Raw genomic sequence first — 22,072 nt, 5'->3', positions numbered from 1 at the left:
TACGACCGCAAAAAATTTTTGCAGTTGTATATTGGTATGACGTCAGCGTCGTAGTCCGAAGACACATTGGTTTTCGCACTCTAACTTTAGTTTAAGTGAATGGATCTCTATGAAATTTTACCATAAGGTTCAATACCACAAAAGGAAGGTGGGGATTGATTTTGGGGGTTATGGTACCAACAGTTAAGTAATTAGGGGCCAAAAATAGGCATTTTTATACGACCGCAAAAAAAAATTTTGTGGTTGTATATTGGTATGACGTTGGCGTCGTCGTTGTCGTCGTCCTCGTCCGAAGACACAGTAGTTTTCGCACCCTAACTTTAGTTTAAGTGAATGGATCTCAATGAAATTTTACCATAAGGTTCAATACCACAAAAGGAAGGTGGGGATTGATTTTGGGGGTTATGGTACCCACAGTTAAGGAATTAGGGGCCAATAATAAGCATTTTTGTAACTTCCAGACATAACTTGTGTGTAAGTGTATGGATCTCTCTGACATTGTACCACAAGGTTCCATATCACAAAGGGAATGCTGGGATTGATTTTGGGGGTAATTGCCTCCAAATTTTAGGAATTAGGGGCCAAAAAGGGGCAAAAAACAAGCATTTTTCTAGTTTCATGACAATAACTTGTGTGTAAGTGTTTGGATCTCTCTGACATTGTATCACAAGGTTCCATATCACAAAGGGAATGCTGGGATTGATTTTGGGGGTAATTGCATCCAAATTTTAGGAATTAGGGGCCAAAAATATTGTTTCATGACAATAACTTGTGTGTAAGTGTACGTATGGATCTTTATGAAATTGTACTGCAAGGTTCCATATCACAAAGGGAAAGCTGGAATTGAGTTTGGGGGTAATTGCCCAAAAAGTTTAGGAATAAGGGGCCAAAAATAAGCATTTTTCTAGTTTCCAGACAATAACATGTGTTCAAATGTATGGATCTCTCTGAAATTGTACTGCAAGGTACCATACCACAAAGGGAAGGCTAAGATTGATTTTGGGGGTAATTCCCTCAAAATTTTTTGTAATTAGGGGCCATAAAAGGGCAAAAAAACAAGCATTTTTCTAGTTTCAGGACAATGACTTGTGTGTAAGTGTATAGATCTTTATGAAATTGTACTGCAAGGTTCCATATCACAAAGGGAAAGCTGGGTTTGAGTTTGGGGGTAATTGTCCTAAACGTTTAGGAATTTTGGGCCAAAAAGGGGCCAAAAAAACAAGCATTTTTCTAGTTTCCAGACAATAACTTGTGTTCAAGTGTATGGATCTCTCTGAAATTGTACTGCAAGGTACCATACCACAAAGGGAAGGCTGGGATTGAGTTTCGGGGTGATGAATCATAAGGGGGTTCAAAAAATTTGGGGGGGGATTTTTTTTTCGTTTTTTTCTTTAAAATTTTCCATTTTAAATTGGTTATTTCTGATTTATATATAAAAGCAAATAATAATGATATGGTTTGAATAGGTAAATTTAAAATTTTGAAGTTCTTAGACCACATTCATTCTGTGTCAGAAACCTATGCTGTGTCAAATATTTAATTACAATCCAAATTCAATGCTGTATATATCAAGCTTGAATGTTGTGTCCATACTTGCCCCAACTGTTCAGGGTTCGACCTCTGTGGTCGTATCAAGCTGCGCCCCAGCGGAGCATTTTATTAAAATTTGGCAAAATCACAAATTACAGTTTCCAGGAAAATACACCTTGATACCCACGAAAATAAATGAATCCACAGTAATCTGACATGCAGAGTCATACAGGACTGGTTACAAAATGGATATTTTCTGATTAAATTAAGGCATTCCTTACATTTAAAGTAGACTGTCAAAACGTTTCAGTGATTTGATTGATTTTTTAAAATTTTAACAATTGTAGATTATTGAGAATTATAATCAATTAATAAAATATTTATGTTTTCAATAACCGATTGATTTCAATTATAATCGATAATCAGAGCATCACCTTACAATTCCTATACTGATATTTGGTGAAGTAAAATAAGTGTAGTGACTATAATTTAATGTACATGTACATTGTACAACATTTTACAAGGTAATTCTGAAATAAATGCCAAAAAATGCAACAAGATGAAAAAGGAATAGTTTAGTAGTACATTTTAGTTTTGTATGGCCATATATTTTTACTATGGAAGATGTACAGGAATAATGCATTATTTACATATACATGTACATGTATTTCATTATCAATTATGGAAATTTGCAAAAGAAAATAAATTATAATTTTTCAATAATATATTTTGGTTACTAATAATCATGATAATGGTATCAGCCATGTCAGCTACATGTACATGTATGCAATTCATATATTTTTGTTTTGATGCACATAATGTTCATGTACATGTACGTATACATAATTCAAATGTTCATACAAATGAACAAATGAAATTTTTTTCTCGGAGGGTTTAGCATACATGTAGCTCAATGCATTTTAAAAGTCCTTATATATAATGCATACGCGTAAGCCGCATCCTTCAAAATTTATGACCAACACCCTTTCATTCAATCCCCCATTCTAAAAAATCTAGGGTAAACACTGAATACATATACTGTGAAAGTGCATTTATTCGTGGGTATCAATTTTCGTGGTTTGAGCAAAAGTTACATGTTCGTGGGATCTTAAATTTGTGGATTTTAGTTTTCTGACAAAAAATCGAGTGAAGAATTTGAAATCATCAGAAACGAAGATTTGTGAAAGTAATCACATGCTGTTTTTATACGACCGCAAACAAATTTTTAAGGGGGGGTTAATTTTTTTCCCTCAAGATTTAAGAAATTGTCAATTTTCCAAAGAAAAATTTGGGGTCACAATTTATTTTACTAATTCTTTGTATATAGTCTAGATCTGAAAACAGATTTACTAAGTATTGCGCAACAGCACAGTGTATTGCACAATAGCAAGAAATCTTCAATTGAATATAAATTCAAATCATATAACCAATTTCAAGTTCTTTAACTACATTTATTCTGTGTCAGAAACCTATAATGTGTCAAATATTTAATTACGATCCAAATTCAGACCTGTATCAAGCTTGAATATTGTGTCCATTTTTGCCCCAACTGTTCAGGGTTGGACCTCTGCGGTCTTATCCAGCTGCACTCGGCGAAGCAGTTTATTTTATGATTTGTGGGACTTTGCAAAATCATGAAAATAAGGTGTTAATTTTCACTTACTTCTTTGTTATTCATTACTGGCAACAATCATCAAATTTAAAAAAAAAAAAATTGCTTTCGGAAATAGCTGATTTATATCTATGCTTACAAATTGTCTCGATTAAAGGAAATTGCAAAGTAAATATTTTAATTGTTGTACACAAGTAATCAGAAGTGGTGACACTAATTGACCCGCGATCAAATCATCAACAGATTAAAGATCATCAAAAGTGTTAATAGGGCCATTCACATGTAATTTCAAGAAAATGGTAACATGAAAAAAATGCTACAAATGTACTTTGAATAGTAGAATTAATTCTTATGAAATGAAAAAGCTGTTAATTTTCTCCTTGATAATATTTATGTACATTTCGGCAGCAAAGTTTATAGACAGGTTGTAGGTATTCCTATGGGCACTAATTGCGCCCCTTTAATAGCAGACTTGTTTTTGTACTGTTATGAATCAAAGTTTATGACCAAACTCAGTAAAGACCCGTCTAAATTGCATTTAATTGATAAATTCAACAACACTTACCGTTATCTTTATTTTTTCGTTAAATAATCAAGAATTTTCTCAATATACTGCCGAAATTTACCCAAAGGAACTTACTTTAAATAAATCAAATTTAAACGGTAACAACTGTCCTTTCCTAGATTTAGATATTTCGGTTTTACACGGGAAACTCCACACTAAAATTTACGACAAAAGGGACGATTTTTCATTCCCTATTGTTAATTTTCCCTTTTTGGATGGTGATGTTCCTTTGGCACCATCTTACGGTGTTTATATTTCACAACTCATTCGCTATACCCGTGTCTGTTGTGACGTTTTTGATTTTAACGAACGTAATCTATGTATTACTGGTAAATTATTAAGCCAGGGATTTCGTTACCACAAATTACTTAAAACCTTTACTAAATTCTTCCACAGATATATTGTCATTTTGGGGCCTTTTATAGCTGACTGTGCGGTATGGGCTTTGCTCATTGTTGATGGCTGTACGGTGACCTATAGTTGTTAATTTCTGTGTCATTTGGTCTCTTGTGTAGAGTTGTCTCATTGGCAATCATACCACATCTTCTTTTTTATATATAAGCCCTGGCAATATGATTTTTTTCGTATAAGAATCATGAGGAGATACATGTACAGATGAACACTTCATCATCGCATAACATCACAGGAAGTCTGCAGACTTTCATTAATCAAAACAAATTTTTCATGAGAATTACAGCACATTGACTTGAGTGTGTAGGTAAAGATAGTATCTTTGGTTAGCTTGCTTGCTACATGTAGCTGAACCATGAAATCATTATTAGCTAAGGTAGTACTATCCTTTGGGCGGAGTCAATAGTTAAGCAGAAAACCAATCAAAAGTAGGGACAGTATATACATGTAATATACAAGTCAATTAAAAAATATATTTACAATCTAAATTTAAAAATCAAGTTTCAATTATAAACTTATTCACAAGCATGTTTTTTGGAGTTTAGTGTGACGTCCATTTTCACTGAACCAGTACACAATTTTATTTAGAGGCCAGCTGAGGATCACCTCTGGGTGCGGGATTTTCTCGCTGCGTTGAAGACCCATTGGTGGCCTTCGGCTGTTATCTGCTCTTTGGTCGGGTTTTTGTCTCTTTGACATATTCCCCATTTCCATTCTTAATTTTATTAATATGTAGGTGTGTTTGATTCATTCATTTTTCTTTGTTTCTTTTCTATGTGAATGTGAAAGATTTTATTTTAACTAAATTATACATATATGATGGACTGACACACAAAACAGATAACGAAATCTGTATGTGGGGAATACATAAATAGAATCTTGTATTACAACTGCCTTTCCACAGAGTACAAAGTTCTAAAGACCTGTGCCTTTTTCTTTTTTCTATTGTAACCAAAACATTTTTTTATATTCGATGAAATTCTATTTGAAGGGAAAGTTCATTTACACAGTTGCATGTAATATGCTAGAATAAGCTTTGCATGAAACATAAATGTAAAAATGCTCCTTTTTGTAATTCCCAAACTTTGATGTGCATTTTTTTTTCATAACTGCAGACATTCGTACAGAAGATGGTAAAATAAAAAAAGTAATTTTATTTGATACTGTCCGCTAAGATAAGCTGTCGTTATTGATTTCCCCGCTTTTGTCCATATCTATCAAAACAATACACACCATCTGAAGCACTCCCCCTCCCCCTTATTATATAATAAGGATATAAACATTCCCCAAATCCCTCAACCCCCTTATTTTATAATAAGGATATAAACAGATTTATTCAAAAATGATTAAATCAATGTAAACTACTGCTTACAGTATAGAATATTACACATGTAAATAATCTAGATATGAATGAGAGGTGATTGATTGAAATCAAATTGCAAATCAAACACACCTACAACATGCTTATGAATTAGTTATAATTGGCAACAGATTGAAAATATATTTTTAAATTGACCTGTAAAACTGGTTTCACAATGTTTATATACTGTCTATACTTTTGATTGGTGCTTAACTAGTGACTCCGCCCAAAGGATGGTAGTACCTTAGCTAATAATGATTTCATGGTTCAGCTAGCAAGCAAGCTAACCAAATATACTCCCTTTACCTACACACTCGAGTCAATGTGCTGTAAAATGTTAAAAGTTGTACAGTTTAGGTTTTTTAAAGATTAAATGGATAAAATCCTGTCTGAAGTTGTATAAATATATATATAGTTCATAGTGCGTTTGCTGATATTCCATGTATTCTCTAGATTATACAAGTTATATGCCAGTATCCATGTAGTCAAACCTACATGGGGATTTTTCCATGTCTTGATTTGGACAACAATTGCTATATTTCATTAGACTCTTAAATTCGTGGATATGGCCATCCATGAAAACCATGAAAATTGGTACCCATGAATAAAAGTACTTTCAAAGTAGGTTATCCTACATGTATGTACCACTCAATCTAACCTGCTGTTACATGTATATATTTCTCTATATTCTGATGTAGTATACATTTGTACAGTATTACAAATGTATGAAGTAATGCACCAACAGATCACTCTATCATTTTAGTAAGTTATCCTTAAACATGTTTTGATGTTAGACAAAGTTTCATTTTAATGTGCTGATAAGGCTTAAGGCAAAACAAATCACAAGAACAAATGCATACAAATATGCCTACTGGAGTATGCCTAACAATTTAGATAAATTTGTTCATGTATTTTATTTAACTGATGAATAATTAAGAAAAAAAATATTTTACTGTACAGTAAGTTGTAACATACATGTACATGACATATTAAACAATCTGATTGTGGTACACTAGAAAGAGAGAAATATGCACATAACATATATCAGTTCTTTCCAGGTTATATTACTATTAAATATTTGAATAGTCTATAAACTGTAAATGCGGTTAATCCTTTTTATTGACTTATTTTATTACAAATATTTTGTGTTTGTCTACAAATCTATTTAAACAATTTACATAATAGCTCTCATCTGATGTCCTCAGTCAATATTCTAGTTGCTAGTTGTAAAAGGTGATTTCTGTTCATCGGTTAATATAAAAATGAGAAGATGTGCCTTGTGGTATGATTGCCAATGAGACAACTCTCCACCAGAGACCAATTGAGGAAGAAAATTAAGCAATTCAGATCATTTTGATATACATGTATACAAATGTACATGTACATGTATATTTTATGAACACACTGTTGGTGCATTAATATATATTACTAGAAGCATTTAAAACATGTACTGGTAGTCAAAGTGAATTTATAATGCATACATGTAACACGTGTTAAGGTATTTTCATGTTTAACATGCATATACCCATATAAGGGTACAAGCAATAATGAGCAAACGTCTTTCTTTGCACTTAATTTGGGAAATTGATTGTCATTTCTACAATGTATATCATGTATATATTAGCAATTTGTTTGTTCACCTTTGTAACTTAAATGTACATATATAGGCAACCTGATTTTTGTGACTGAATACTCCAGATCTATCAATGTTACTTTCAGAGGTTGACAAGCATGCACATATGAATTAATTATGGGGAATATAAATCAATGAGATAGCAACCCAACAACACAAAAAACACAAGACATTTTAAAGTCAGCATATATATATTCTTCCTCAATAGACAGGTGTTTTTATAGGACCGCAAAAATTGAAAATTTTTTGGTCGTATATTGGTATGACGTTGGCGTCGTCGTCGGCGTCGTCCGGCGTCGTCCGAAGACACATTGGTTTTTCGCACTCTAACTTTAGTTTAAGTGAATGGATCTCCATGAAATTTTACCATAAGGTTCAATACCACGAAAGGAAGGTTGGGATTGATTTTGGGGGTTAAGGAATTAGGGGCCAAAAATAAGCATTTTTGTAACTTCCAGACAATAACTTGTGTGTAAGTGTATGGATCTCTCTGACATTGTACCACAAGGTTCCATATCACAAAGGGAAGGCTGTAATTGATTTTGGGGGTAATTGCCTCAAAATTTTAGGAATTAGGGGCCAAAAAAAGGGGCAAAAAACAAGCATTTTTCTAGTTTCATGACAATAACTTGTGTGTAAGTGTTTGGATATTTCTGAAATTGTACTACAAGGTTCCATATCACAAAGGGAAAGCTGGAATTGAGTTTGGGGGTAATTGCCCTAAACGTTTAGGAATTGGGGGCCAAAAAGGGGCCAAAAATAAGCATTTTTCTAGTTTCCAGACAATAACTTGTGTTCAAGTGTATGGATCTCTCTGAAATTGTACTGCAAGGTACCATACCACAAAGGGAAGGCTGGAATTGAGTTTGGGGGTGATGAATCATAAGGGGGTTTAAAAAATTTGGGGGGGGGGGGGAATTTTTTTTTTTTCTTTTTTTTTCTTTTTTTCCTTTTTTTTTTCTTTTCAAATTTTCTATTTTAAGTTGGTTATTTCTGATTTATATTTAAAAGCAAATAATAATGATATGGTAGGAGATACACACCAAACAGGATGTGTAAATTATTATATAATAAGTATTGTGCAATAGCAAGAAATTTTCAATTCCACAGTATTGCACAATAGCAAGAAATCTTCAATTGCACAGTATTGCGCAATAGCACGAAATCTTCAATTGCACAGTATTGTGCAATAGCAAGAAATATCCAATAGCACAATATTGCGCAATAGCAAGAAATTGTCAATTGTACAGTATTGCGCAATAGCAAGAAATATTCAATTGCACAGTATTGTGCAAAAGAAGATACTTCGTATAAATTGCTTATTTCTTGATCAATTTCAATGGGGTTTTATTCTTGAATTCTTGGGGTTCTTTAATATGCTGAATCTAACCGTGTATTAAGTTTTTGGATTTTGGGCCCCGTTTTTAAATTGGTCCACATTGAGGTCCAAAGGGTCCAAAATTTAACTTTGTTTGATTTCATCAAAAATTGAATTATTGGGGTTCTTTGATATGCCGAATCTAACCGTGTATTTAGATTCTTAATTTTTGGTTCCGTTTTCAAATTGGTCTACATTAAGGTCCAAAGGGTCCAAAATAAAACTTAGTTTGATTTTAACAAAAATTGAATTTTTAGGGTTCTTTGATATGCTGAATCTAAACATGTATTTAGATTTTTGATTATGGGCCCAGTTTTCAAGTTGGTCCAAATCGGGGTCCAAAATCAAACTTTGTTTGATTTCAACAAAAATTGAATATATGGGGTTCTTTGATATGCTGAATCTAACCATGTATTTAGATTTTTGATTTTTGGGCCCCGTTATCAACTTTGTCCACATTGAGGTCAAAAGGGTCTAAAATAAAACTTTGTTTGATTTCATCAAAAATTGAATTCTTGGGGTTCTTTGATATGCTGAATCTAACCATGTATTTAGATTTTGGATATTGGACCATAATAGGTGAATGTCCAATTTAAAAATTTTAAGTTCTTAGACCACATTCATTCTGTGTCAGAAACCTATGCTGTGTCAAATATTTAATCACAATCCAAATTCAGAGCTGTATCAAGCTTGAATGTTGTGTCCATACTTGCCCCAACTGTTCAGGGTTCGACCTCTGCGGTCGTATCAAGCTGCGCCCTGCGGAGCATTTTATTACATTATGTCAAGATCTAAATTGCCATGAGTTTATAAAAAGTAGTGAATAAATTGTACCCCTGACTGACAAAGACTATCAAAGTTACCAAGAATTTTGACAAAAAAAAGAAGCAAATAATCAGAAGACATCTAGAGGTCAATATACACGACAAATGCATGATATACAGTGAATAGAAAACACCTCCTGAAATATCTCGAGTATAAAATAAATTTTCAATTGTTTCAGTTGTTTTGTGAATTGAGTACTTAAAGGGGCATTAGCTACAAGATATAAGAAAATTAAAATATGATTTTTTTTTGTTTAATCATTAATGAAAGTGATATAAAGAAATACTTATTCACTTTTAGCAGCAAATTTGGTTCAATATTGTCAAAATAAGATAAGAAACATTGTTGATGAATTATTCACTTGCAAGTGAATAATTCGACCTCATTGAATCCGTATTCATGTGACCTTTAATTTAACCCCTTAGCTGGAGATGGGTTAAGCATGTATCCAACTATTAAAAGGAAAAGAATGTCAACATTGAAAGTGAAACAAGGATGACTGATTTAGATCCACAAAAAAATCATTCTTACACGGGTAAAATCGATGATAAACATACTTTTTAACCTACAATATGAAATCAAACAGACCTAGAAAAATCCAATTGCACGTGGACGCTTTCTGTTTATATTTATATTTATGTTTATATTGGATTATATGACCGTCTTTGTAGGTCATCTCGATGGTTAATTATATATGATTAGATGACTCTAGACAAAAACACACACGCAATGTTGATACATATTAATGAGTACATGCATTGTTAATTGTTTATTTTAGACTGTTTGTAATTTGGATATACGTTTTAGTATGTTATAAATCAAATATGAGAATTTGAGTCAAATCGGTGAAGATGAATTTGACAGCTAATGCCCCTTTAAGTTGAAGAAAATAAAATTATGAATCAACCTTTTAGAAGTAATGCAGACTATACAGATTTACACAAGAAGTTAGAAACTGTTACAGAGGAAAGAGACACCTATCTTAAGGAAGTAGAGAGGGCAAGGAACCATAACTCTGATGACCTGTATTTACCACAGATCAAAGAGGTTTGTCTATTTCAGAAATAAAAGTATCCAGAAATCACCACAGGCAATTTACAGGTATTGCAGCCATGCTCCTACACCCTTGAATTTTTAGCACCACCCTTGGATTTCCAGCATCATGCTCGATTTTCTCAGAATAAACCTTGACTTTGGAAAATAAATCTTCATCAGTATATAATTTTGTAAGACTAGAATTAAGTTATAATTTTTATGTCATAAGTTAAGATACATATATTTTTGAACAAACATATAAATATTTATTCAACAGTTAAAATAATTATTGGTATTATGTCCAACCTGAAAATTTTTCTGCGGTTTCTTACGTTTTGCAGGTGTTTGTGCATATTAATTCTTTAAAATTTCTTACAGTTTAAAGTACATTGTAAATTGCCTTTGAATAGACCTCTCTCAAGGGTATGAGGCTTGTGCAGTCATATTATTTTACTTCTTGATTCAATTCCCTACATGATAAGCCATTTGAATTTTAAGGCTACATTTTCTCAATAGTCATAGAAGAGGTTGTCTTATGAGTGAGATGACTACATGGACTAGTGTCTGCACCAAAGTCAGTTAGACTTATCATTTTCTAATTTCAGTTGGAGTTCACAATATCTCAACAACAACAGGAAATCCGTGGATTAAGGGACAAACTCTCCAGTCATGATACAGCAGCAAAAAAGGCAATCACAGAACTACAAGTAGAAATAAAGTCAAGAACTGACCAGGTATTTTCTTGATTGATTGTTGTTGCATGTATATTTTTGTATATTTTGTTTAGGTCACATTAAAAATGTTTTAAGCTGTTCATTATACAGTATTACTCCCACTCTTAAGCAGGGGGGTGTACTGGTTTACATCTGTCCGTCCATCTGTGTTAATGTCAGTTCGTCCCATCATCCCATTAAATTTTGGGAGCATTTTCTCATGAACTACAATTTAGAGCTTCCTGAGATTTGGTGTCAAGCTTCAAGTGAGTATTCTATACTATGTTATGCATTTTCAGATTCGTTGATCATCAACTTCCTGTTTACCTAATACTTATATATATTCTTACACATACATGTACTGGCCATGTATGAAAATTTTGTCACATTTTCTCCAAAACTGCAAATCAAGTTTCACGTGAGCATGCTATTCTGTGTGATGCATTTTCAAATTCGTAACTTCATATTTATTGATCACTTATACACAATGTATCAGGGGTATCTTTCAGTTAAACTTATTGTACATTATCTAAGTATCTTTATTTTGAAAATATCATTTATCTATCAATGTGTGTTGGTTGAAATTTGGATTGGCCATGAGAAAAATGAATATTGGTAAATGTCAAAGAAACAGCAACAGAAATATTTCAAAATCAGTCAGCAAGGTATTAATTGCATGAAAATACTGGACATGCTTTGAAAACTTATTATGAGAAGGCATATAATATTAATTAGTCATGTATTTAAGGATTTATTCATTAATGTAGGTGACAAAAGCTTACAGGGAGGTTGTAGCAGAAAAAGATCAAATGGTTGTTAAATATGCACAAGCAGAGAAAAATAATATTGGTGCTCAGAAGACTATTGAGAGGTTAGAATCTAAAATTAAAGATGCAGCAAAAGAGAAGGATGGGCTGTTGGGGAAAATCAAAGATCTGAAGTTAGAGAAAACTCGACTGGGTCATGAACTAGATTTAAAAGTAAGTATTTGTTATTAACAAGATATCAAACTGTGATAATTACACAATGTACAAAAACAACTACTTTGTTATTCATGTACTCATGGGAATTTTGATAAATTTGTGTTTGCTTTGTATTTTTGCATTTCTGTATAACTGATACTAATGAACTTAATGATATAAATTTAACAAGTTTTCTTTTTTTTCAAGCTATCCATTAAAAAAAGGCATAAGGAAACACAATTTTAAGACTTTTTTCAGTTGGGAACAAACTATAAATGTAATGAACTTAACACTCCGGAAGTGGTTTTACTTGTGAGAAGCTAGTAAGAATATTTAACTAAAGTTAAGTAGGATATGGATCAAAGTTGGAAACATAAGGCTATAAAACATGTTATTTATTATTTCAGTCAAGCGAAGCTCAGTCTATGAGGAAAGAAGCAGAGAAGTTTAAAGAACAAGTTTCTTCATCTGATGTCAGAATTAAATGGGCTCAGAATAAACTAAGAGCTGAATTGGATGGTCACAAGGTAAGATTAGCATTAAATGGGCTCAGAGTAAAGTTAGAGCTGAACTGGATGGTCACATGTTAAGATTAGCATTAAATGGGCTCAGAATAAAGTTAGAGCTGAACTGGATGGTCACAAGGTAAGATTAATATCAAATGGACTCAGAATCAAGTTAGAGCTGAACTGGATGGTTACAAGGTTAGATCAGCATTTAATGGGCTCAGAATAAAGTTAGAGCTGAACTGGATGGTCACAAGGTAAGATTAATATCAAATGGACTCAGAATCAAGTTAGAGCTGATTTGGATGGTCACAAGGTAAGATTAGCATTAAATGGGCTCAGAATAAAGTTAGAGCTGAACTTGATGGTCACAAGGTAAGATTAGCATTAAATGGGCTCAGAATAAAGTTAGAGCTGGATTGGATTGTTACAAGGTAAGATTAGCATTAAATGGGCTCAGAATAAAGTTAGAGCTGAACTGGATGGTCACAAGGTAAGATTAGCATTAAATGGGCTTAGAATAAAGCTAGAGCTGAATTGGACTTTCACAAGGTAAGATTAGCATTAAATGGGCTCAGAATAAAGTTAGAGCTGAACTGGATGGTCACAAGGTAAGATTATCATTAAATGGGCTCAGAATAAAGTTAGATCTGAACTGGATGGTCACAAGGTAAGATTAGCATTAAATGGGTTCAGAATAAAGTTAGAGCTGAACTTGATGGTCACAAGGTAAGATTAACATTAAATGGGGTCAGAATAAACTGAGAGCTGAATTGGGTGGTCACAAGGTAAGATTAGCATTAAATGGGCTCAGAATAAACTGCACAACATTAAAGTAAATTGAGTTGATAGTGGCTTGCTAGGCCAGGAAGCAAGGTACAACCCATTATGGTTCAGTTGTAATTTGCAATAAAAATCATTTTTCAAAAAAAAGTGTTATTGAAATTCTTTTTTCTCCATTGGTAAAATTTTACAATTGTATTGATGTACGGTTGGGGATAGCAAATAAGCATCAAATTTCAATTTAATCCAAAAAATTAGACATAAACAATAAAGTCCATCAATTGTAAACAAACAGGTAAAATGAAGGTAGATAACTTGGTTTATTTTAATTATAAAATGACATGGAAGATTGTAGGAAATACAGCTAATCAATGTATGTATAATATTTTACACTTAAGTGGGTCTCTCAATGGTAAATATTTGCATAATAGATAAAATAACACATCCATTATCTATTGAATATCTATCTTAATATGTAAGTCAAATAAACAAGTGCTTTTGATATTAATATTTTGATTATTAAAGGAAACAAAAGCAAATTTAGAGAAAATAAATCAGCGACTAAAAGAAGCCAAGGAAGAAACAGAACAAATCAGGAGGAATTGTCAGGAAATTATTAAAACTTACCAGGTATGATTTTAAATTCTAATCCATTTGTTTTGAATCAAACCAAAATAACAATATGTTCTGTGTTCAAATACTGTAAATTCAGAAATTTTTGCACCGTTTTTATTATTGCATAAATTGTAACGGAATAGGTATTGCAAATATAAAACCTTGCAATTTAAAATTTGATAGCTTATTTTGAATGCAGCATTTACTGTTAATTACAATAATTAATCTTGCATTGATGTTCATTCTTTAAAAATCGCAATATTAAATGAACGCAATAAGTTCTGAATTAACAGTTTATCAGTTGTAATACCTGGAAAAAATGGGATAGTATTTTTATTCATCCTGTAATGGATTGTTTTTTTATACAAACGAAAATACCTAGATTCATTGTGGTATCTTCAAATCTATACAATTACATGTATATAAATATAGATGTACTGTATTAATCTCCTACAAATATTTTGCCCATTATAATGTAAACACTCATATATAGATATTAAAAAAATTATCATAAGTTTGTCGAAATTCCTTCATGTTGAAATCGCGATCTTCCAAGTAATTGGTTTTCTCAGAAAGATATGACATCAAAATGCAAATATCTTCATGTCACAATGTCCTATGACATGTTTTTCCCAAAGACCCCAAATCAACCAGGGCAGTTCATTCATAAAACCTTGAGTGCGGGAGGTTGTGGGTGTGAACCTTGGCCGGGTCAAACCAAAGACTTTAAAATTGGTATTTGCTGCTTCTCTGCTAAGCACACAGCATTTGAGAGTAAGAGCAAAGACTGGTCGGCTCGGAGTCAGAATAATGTGTCCGGGTAAGGTAACATGTCTTCCTGCAAACTGTTACCTTGTGAACTAGCACGTTTAACTTAGGCTCAGCGTATCGGTCTAGTACAAAGCAGGGTTAATATTCATATTACATTAACATGTTCTCGCCCTGAATATGCATATTAATTTGCCACTGGACGTTAAGCAGTCATCCATCATCATCATCATCATTCATAAAACTGAAATTGGATAGTCATGTATCACAAAACAACTGTGTGTATTATTATAGGAATCCGAAGAAATAAAATCCAACAGTCTGGATCAACAACTGAAAAAGAAACAGACTGAACTTTTACTTCAAGAGACAGAAAATAAAGATAAAGAAGAGGTAGATATTTTTTATTGTCTGTCTATATATGTAAATCCAGAGAAACATTCTAATGCACTAAATTTATGAAGTGTGATTTTCATTTTCTATCACTGGTGAGATACTGCTGCTGGTGGACTACTAGTCCCAGAGAGTATCAGTAGTCAGTGCATTGGTACTGACATGTTTTATGACATACATTTCTTAATTTGTCTGTTGATTAATGTAGAAATTATTAAGAAATTACTAAGGTTTGAACTACCCCATCCAAAGTAGACCTTAGATGCATTTCAAATTTGGGGTTTGAGAGTTCCTTTATATGATAGTTCATCTAAAAAAGCACTTTTGACACACCAAATTTGTAAAGGTTATTTTTTTTCATTTTTCATTGTTTATAGTTTTCCTGAATACTTTGTTTCATATTGAAGAAAGTAATATTGTTTTCAGTAATCTACAAAGCAGTATTGAATTTATTTTAGAATCATTCTCTACCATATACAGTTAAGAAAATGCTATCCAGAAAAAGTTTTTTAAATCCTTTCTCATTGATTTTGGATAAAAACCATTCAAGAAATAGTTAATTGCTGTAAACTGTAATACCATTCCAGATAACAACTAATTGGCCCAAGATCCATTCCAGTTAAAAACACATAAACTTCAAAGGTTACCATTGCATATGCCATGCAGAAAAAAACTAATTAATCAAAGATGTAAACTGTTAAAATAGTTTATTGGCATCAGCCATGTTGTACCAATTCATCAAAATTAAATGACTGCTTGTAGAAGTTTACCAAAATTTCTAAATAACCAATAAATTAATGTTTATTTGTTTACAGTTATATACAACAGCCATGAAGGAACTGGAGCAGTTAAAGATAAAACATCGTGAGACACTGTCTGAACTTCATACATACCAAGATAAAACCATGTGTTTGGAGGAGGAACATAAAACAGATGAGGAAACATTAAATAAATTTAAACATATGCTACAGAAACAGAAAACAGAAAATAAATCTTTACAAGATAAAACTGAACACATGGTTCAATTACAAGCAGATTTCAAAAGGTAAGATTAAATAGTGATATTTTGGGTAAATGTAGGGAAAAGTTCAGCTCAGTATAGTTTGTACAAGGTACTTCTATTTATGTACTTATAACAAATGTCTAGATCTAAATCTACCATTAAAGATATTTATGAGGTATCTCTGAGGTACAATGTCAGAAATACAATTTTCCCAAATACTTAATTCTTGGAACAGTTAAGATCTTAAGGAAATTCCATTTACTGTGTAAAGGTTTTCCAGGTTTCTCTGTGAAACAACATAATATTTTGCCCACTTACTAATTCGGAGATAAAATATAGCATATAGTCTTACTAAACTGATGATATATTTCATAGAGGCATTATTTTATCGATGATTTAAGGATGTTACTACTTATAATAATTTGGTTGTATTTTTTTCAAGTAATTGAGATTTAGGTAATATATAATAATGATTTTTATATTGGAAACCAGGAAATCTTTTGTAGATGATATTAAACAAAATTTCTCTTTTTTTTCAGAGCACAAAATACAATAGCCTCACTGGATGCAGAAGTCTCAGAACTTAAAATTAGCAATAAAGATTTAAGCATAGAAATGGAAGGGTGTCGAAGGAGAGAATCTGAAAAATTAGAATTAACGGATAAACTATCATCTAAGAATGCTGAACTTCAATCAGAAAATTCTGCCTTAAATGATAAGGTAATGTTAATGTTAAGAAGAACTAACGAAAAATCTGTCATCAATGATAAGGTAATGTTAACATATAAAGAAGAACTTACAAGTAAAACTACCAGTTAAACATTTTTTCTCAATAAAATATTGGAAATTTATCCAATAATAAAAAAAAATCTGCTTTAGGTTGTGAATTTGATGTTCAAGAACAAATGACCTTGTAGTAGTCTATTAAATTTAAATTGCAGATCCTTTTCTACATGCTGTGCAGAAATTTACCTCGATTGCTTCTATTTTCCTCTTTTTAAAAGTAGCTCTTTTTTTTTTTAAGTGACCGTTTACTCATATTGTTGCAGTTACACTTGAGATAATGCAGATTAACTTGATCCAGATTAATTCAGTAAGCGAAATATTGGGTTGAGCTAATTCACATAATTATAGCTCCAATGTCATCATGTTTTATTTTAAACCACATTCGTCAGAGTCAATATTGATTTGAGTTTTGTAGTGTTATTAGTCCCCTACCGACGAAGTCGAAGGGGACTTTAGGTTTGCACTCTGTCCGTCTATCTGTCCATCTGTCAGTCCGGCAAATCAGTTTTCCGGACTTTTTTTCTTCATGCTTGAAGATATTGATTTGATATTTGGTTTATTGTTTTAACATGACAAGTTACAGGTCAAGCTTAATTTTCACGATTTTAGCTTTTCTATTTGTTCAGTAAAAGCCCTTTCCCTAGAATTAAATTTTTGATGAATACTTATTAATTAGTAGTTTTCTGTTCAAAGGGAAATAACTCATTTTTTAAAAGGCAAAATGACATTTTGGATTTTTTTCCTTTTCTTTGGTAAATTGTTTGAAGAATTTAGTGGTAGGTTTGTTTGTCATTCTTGAAGATATTGATTTGATAATTAGTATATAGTTTTATCATGACAAGTTACAGATCAAGTTGGAATTTTGTTCCGGTCTGATGATTTTGTGCAGAGTTATGGTCTTTGGACATAGAAAATTCACTTAAATAATCAGTTTTCAACAGTTTTTTTCGTCATGCTTGAAGATTTTGACTTGATATTTTTATGTAGTTTACACCATGACAAGTTATAGATCAAGTTAGAATTTCATTCCATGACAATGAATTTTTAACCGGTAGGGGACTATGTATTGCCATGCAATACTCACAGAATGCTTGTTAAGCATAATTAATCATACTATGGAGAATAAATATTGTTCTGTTTGATAGGTGATGGCCTTGTCAGTTGAAGTGCAAAGTCAAAAGATGGATCTCCAGTCCAAAGAAAGCAACTTAGATGAACTGGTAGGTGACTATGCTTTGCTGCATAAAAAAATCTTCAGAATTATTTAGAAATTTATCAGCAATATATGATACTGTGGATTCATTTACTTTCGTTTTATTTACCAATTTTCATGGATTGAGGAAAAATCACGTTTTTGTGGATATTTGATTTGGTGGTTTTACAGAGGTCAGCTTACAAGCCTATAGAAACTCGTATTTCTTTTAGATTTGTGGTTCACCTATACCCACTAAATCCACAAAAGTTGGTATCCCACAAATAAAAATGAATCCACAGTAATTAAATTACTTTATTACATTGTGTTAATGAATGACAATTATTTATTTTGAATTTATTGAACCATAAAATTAATTTTTGACTCTTCACATTGAATAATCCGCGAAGCGGATTATGTAAAATGTGAAGAGTCAAAAATTAATTTTATGGTTCAATAAATTCAAAATAAATAATTGTCATTCATTATAAATAAATTTCTATCAAAGATAAGGCTCAAAGAGCTTTTTATATTATTTATATTAACAATAACAACGTACACACATGTTGGCGTATGAATACACAACGTCAGAGTGGGCGTGTCTCCATAAAAATTGACAACATTGAAAATAAAGGTAATACTTTTAACCAATCAGAAGACAGTAAATACACCAAATTTATTTATATTAAAATATAACAAAGTTATAAATGTGATCAAGCACAATTATTCAGATAATAATACAAAACAACAGTTATACAGTTTAATTGCAAAATGACTATGAATAGAAGTTTACATGTAGCTTACGCAGCATGAAATTTAATGTTGAAATGAAATTGTCCAAGGTCCTTAGTTCTGTTGGCTGTTCCACGAGGATTGATCTACAAACTTCCCAAAATGTCCCTAGATGGGAGGTAATATAAAAACTCATCATAGATATGCACACTCTTCATCAGTTTTCTGGGAGATTGCCACGTTAGGTTAGGATACACAAATGTGTTTGTGTAATATATTGGGTTGTGTTTATACACTACCACACTTTTATTTGGGTTGAAAAGAATTAGCCTTATTTGTAATGCTTCAAAAGGTTAAACATGCAGACCCTACCCTTTGCAATCCCTTCCCATCTGAACAACTTGTATATGATGGTTGTCTTATGGATGAAATGTTTGCCCATCGAGTCATTCATTTATTAGTCTTAGCTTTCAAAATATTGTCTCTTTTTCAGTCTCACAGATTATCAGATGTTACCACTAAAAGTCAACAAGAAATAAGACAGCTGACAGAAAAATTTAATGAAAAATCTAAGAAAGGTAACATTAAAAACATGTCATATTCTCAGAAAAACTGGCTCAATTTACTTTGCTGATAAACTTTTTTTTTAGATCAATTTTTTGTATTGTTTGCTTTGTTTCGTTATTTTTTATAAGAGATGACATTTTTATGGCCATACATTTTTGAGAAAGGGAAAGAATGATGTATGGGGGAAAGTTTTCTTATATACTAAACAACTTAAGAAACGCACACAAACTTTAATAATTTCTCTGGAATGAAATCCCCTTTGTCATCATCAAAACAAAAAAGCATCTGTAAACTCATTGAAGTACACTTATCAGTAAATTTATGCCATATCTTGAATGGCAAAGGAAAGTAATTGAAAATTGACAAATTGTTACCAAATTATGTACAAAAAAAAGTATTATTTTGGGTGTCTTGTGAAAAATAAACATCTTTTATGATAACTTTGATGTATGCTTATTAAGGACATTATAAACATGATCAAGTAAATGTAACATTCCAAAAATGGAAATTCACATTAATATTCACAATTAATGGAGATGAGATCCAAAGGGATGGTTTATTACCATATTCTGTCATACATTCACAGGGGTCTCCATAATCTGTTTTATGGTGGTGCACCGCAATTGATAAATTATCTTCCGCCATTGTCAAAGATTCAAGCCATCGTTAAATTATCTACCACCATCTTCAAATGGAGAGGGGAGGTTATAACATGAATTTTATTTTGAAAAATCCTATTATATACATGAAATAGGATTTGGCAAAATAAAATTCATGTTACAACTTCCCCTCTCGATTTCCCCCTCAGTTGTACATTATGTTCTTAGCTGTCATGTTCAATTGATAATACACAAATTTGTCTTTTTTTTTTTACCCTCTTGAAGTCTTCTACTTCTTGTATGTCTTCATATAGATATTTGTCCCCATTAAGTATTTAACATTTGTTTCAGTTGATGAACTGTCAACAAGAATTGATGATGAAAAAGATGAGATTAAAACCTTAAAGAGAAAGCATGTCAACAGCATGAAGGTATTGATTATTCAGATTTATTATTTTAGTATTTTCTTAAGAACTGACCAACACATAGGAAAAGTTGATTTCTTGGATTTCTTTTAAGTGAATAGAGGAAATTAATTGAGCCCCTTAATCGTGTTGCTTCTTAAATGCTGTCCAGTGCACATTGAGATGTCTATGATAATAAAAATCTTGTCAGATTATACATTATGAATCAACAAAACCAGTATATACCATGATTTACAGTAAGATATATGTATAAACCATGCTTTACAGTATAGAAATGTCTTTATTTCATAGAGTAGTCTACAAAGTAGATTTTCCCTAATATTATTAACTGAAATGACTTATAACAGTTTTTTAGTTTAAATAAAGTTCACCACAGCTGAAATACTGTGGAATTCATACTGAATGAAAAAGATAAATGCATTTTGCATTAACTTATATATATTCTATACATTAAAACATTATATCTTTTACTTCAAGGATTTAACAAGGCAGTTACAGCAAGCAAGAAGGAAACTTGAAACGTTTGAAGCCAATGGAGAAAAGGACAGTGCAAGTCTTGGATCTCGTACCAGCTCCACTGGTTCCCTAAATACTCTTACTAATGGTGATGGACCAAATCCACAACCTCATCAAGTGCCAACTCATACATACAGGCAGTCCAGTCCTCCAGAGCAGGTAGGGTTCTTATCACCTTCAAGTCGAACAAGTATGGCCCCATACATATAGGCAGTTCAGTCCTCCACGGCAGGTAGGGTCATTACCACCCTCAAGTCTATTAAGTACGCCCCATACTAAAAAGAGTTCCAGTCCTACAGGGCAGGTAGGGTATTTATCACCTTAAAGTAGAACAATTACGACCCATACAAAAAAGACATCCAGTCCTACAGGGCAGATGGGATATTTATCACCTTAGAGTAGAACAAGTATGGCCCCTTCATACAGTCAGTCCAGTCTTACAGAGCTGGTAGGGTATTTATCACCTTCAAGTCAAACAAGTACCATATAATACATTAGGGCAGTCCAGTCTTCCAGAACAGGGTCTATTTTATCGAGATCTTGAAACAGTGTGCAATATAGAATATACAGAAAACATCTATTCATTTGAACACAGACTAAACAGCATAAAACGAAAGCCCATATAAAATTTAGCCTTCACAGAAGATTATAAATGTATATTATCAAGAAGTCATATATGGCTCTAGAAAATAATCCATGTTATTTTTTTTTGCCCAGGAATATCCAGTAATAACAGAACAAGTAGAACCAGATAAACAAGTACTGATAGAGAGAATCGTCAAATTACAACGAATGTTAGCTCGTAGAAATGAAAAGATTGAATTTGTGGAAGATCATGCTCACCAGCTGGTTGATGAGCTACAAAAGAAAAATAAGTATGTTATTTTTGGTAAACAAAATTTTATCTAAAATTCAAAACAGTTGTACATAGAAAGACGTTTAATAGTTTTTGAATGCTTTTGCTACAATGTTACAAGAGTTATTAATGTTACGTTGTTGCTGGTTTTTTTTTCTCTCTGATGAATTATAATGCTTAAATTCTATAAAATCAAACATGTTGTAATTTCCCCATTTTGATTGTGTTCACCAATATGTAGGAGTTTAAAATAGTACTATAGCATGTTAAATTAGTTTTTCATCCATACTGTTATATATACATGTAT

General features: G+C 32.0%; 1 protein-coding gene across 2 annotated transcripts in view; it reads left to right on the top strand.

Moving 5' to 3' along the window:
• Window positions 1–22,072, top strand: part of LOC127733239 (coiled-coil domain-containing protein 186-like) — a 37,904-nt gene that overhangs the window by 5,452 nt on the left and 10,380 nt on the right. For both annotated transcript variants that reach the window (XM_052242555.1, XM_052242554.1), the window contains exons 3-15: window positions 10,229–10,361; window positions 10,955–11,083; window positions 11,830–12,042; window positions 12,432–12,551; window positions 13,839–13,943; window positions 14,991–15,089; window positions 15,905–16,134; window positions 16,632–16,812; window positions 18,024–18,098; window positions 19,296–19,380; window positions 20,320–20,399; window positions 20,871–21,068; window positions 21,627–21,784. In XM_052242555.1, coding sequence (XP_052098515.1) covers window positions 10,229–10,361; window positions 10,955–11,083; window positions 11,830–12,042; window positions 12,432–12,551; window positions 13,839–13,943; window positions 14,991–15,089; window positions 15,905–16,134; window positions 16,632–16,812; window positions 18,024–18,098; window positions 19,296–19,380; window positions 20,320–20,399; window positions 20,871–21,068; window positions 21,627–21,784 — 1,806 coding nt within the window. The remainder of the gene's footprint in view (window positions 1–10,228; window positions 10,362–10,954; window positions 11,084–11,829; window positions 12,043–12,431; window positions 12,552–13,838; window positions 13,944–14,990; window positions 15,090–15,904; window positions 16,135–16,631; window positions 16,813–18,023; window positions 18,099–19,295; window positions 19,381–20,319; window positions 20,400–20,870; window positions 21,069–21,626; window positions 21,785–22,072) is intronic.

This window comes from Mytilus californianus, unplaced genomic scaffold (assembly GCF_021869535.1).
Source record: "Mytilus californianus isolate M0D057914Y unplaced genomic scaffold, xbMytCali1.0.p SCAF_3, whole genome shotgun sequence".
NCBI classification, from domain to species: Eukaryota; Metazoa; Mollusca; class Bivalvia; order Mytilida; family Mytilidae; genus Mytilus; species Mytilus californianus.
This window is presented reverse-complemented; position numbering and strand designations above follow the sequence as displayed.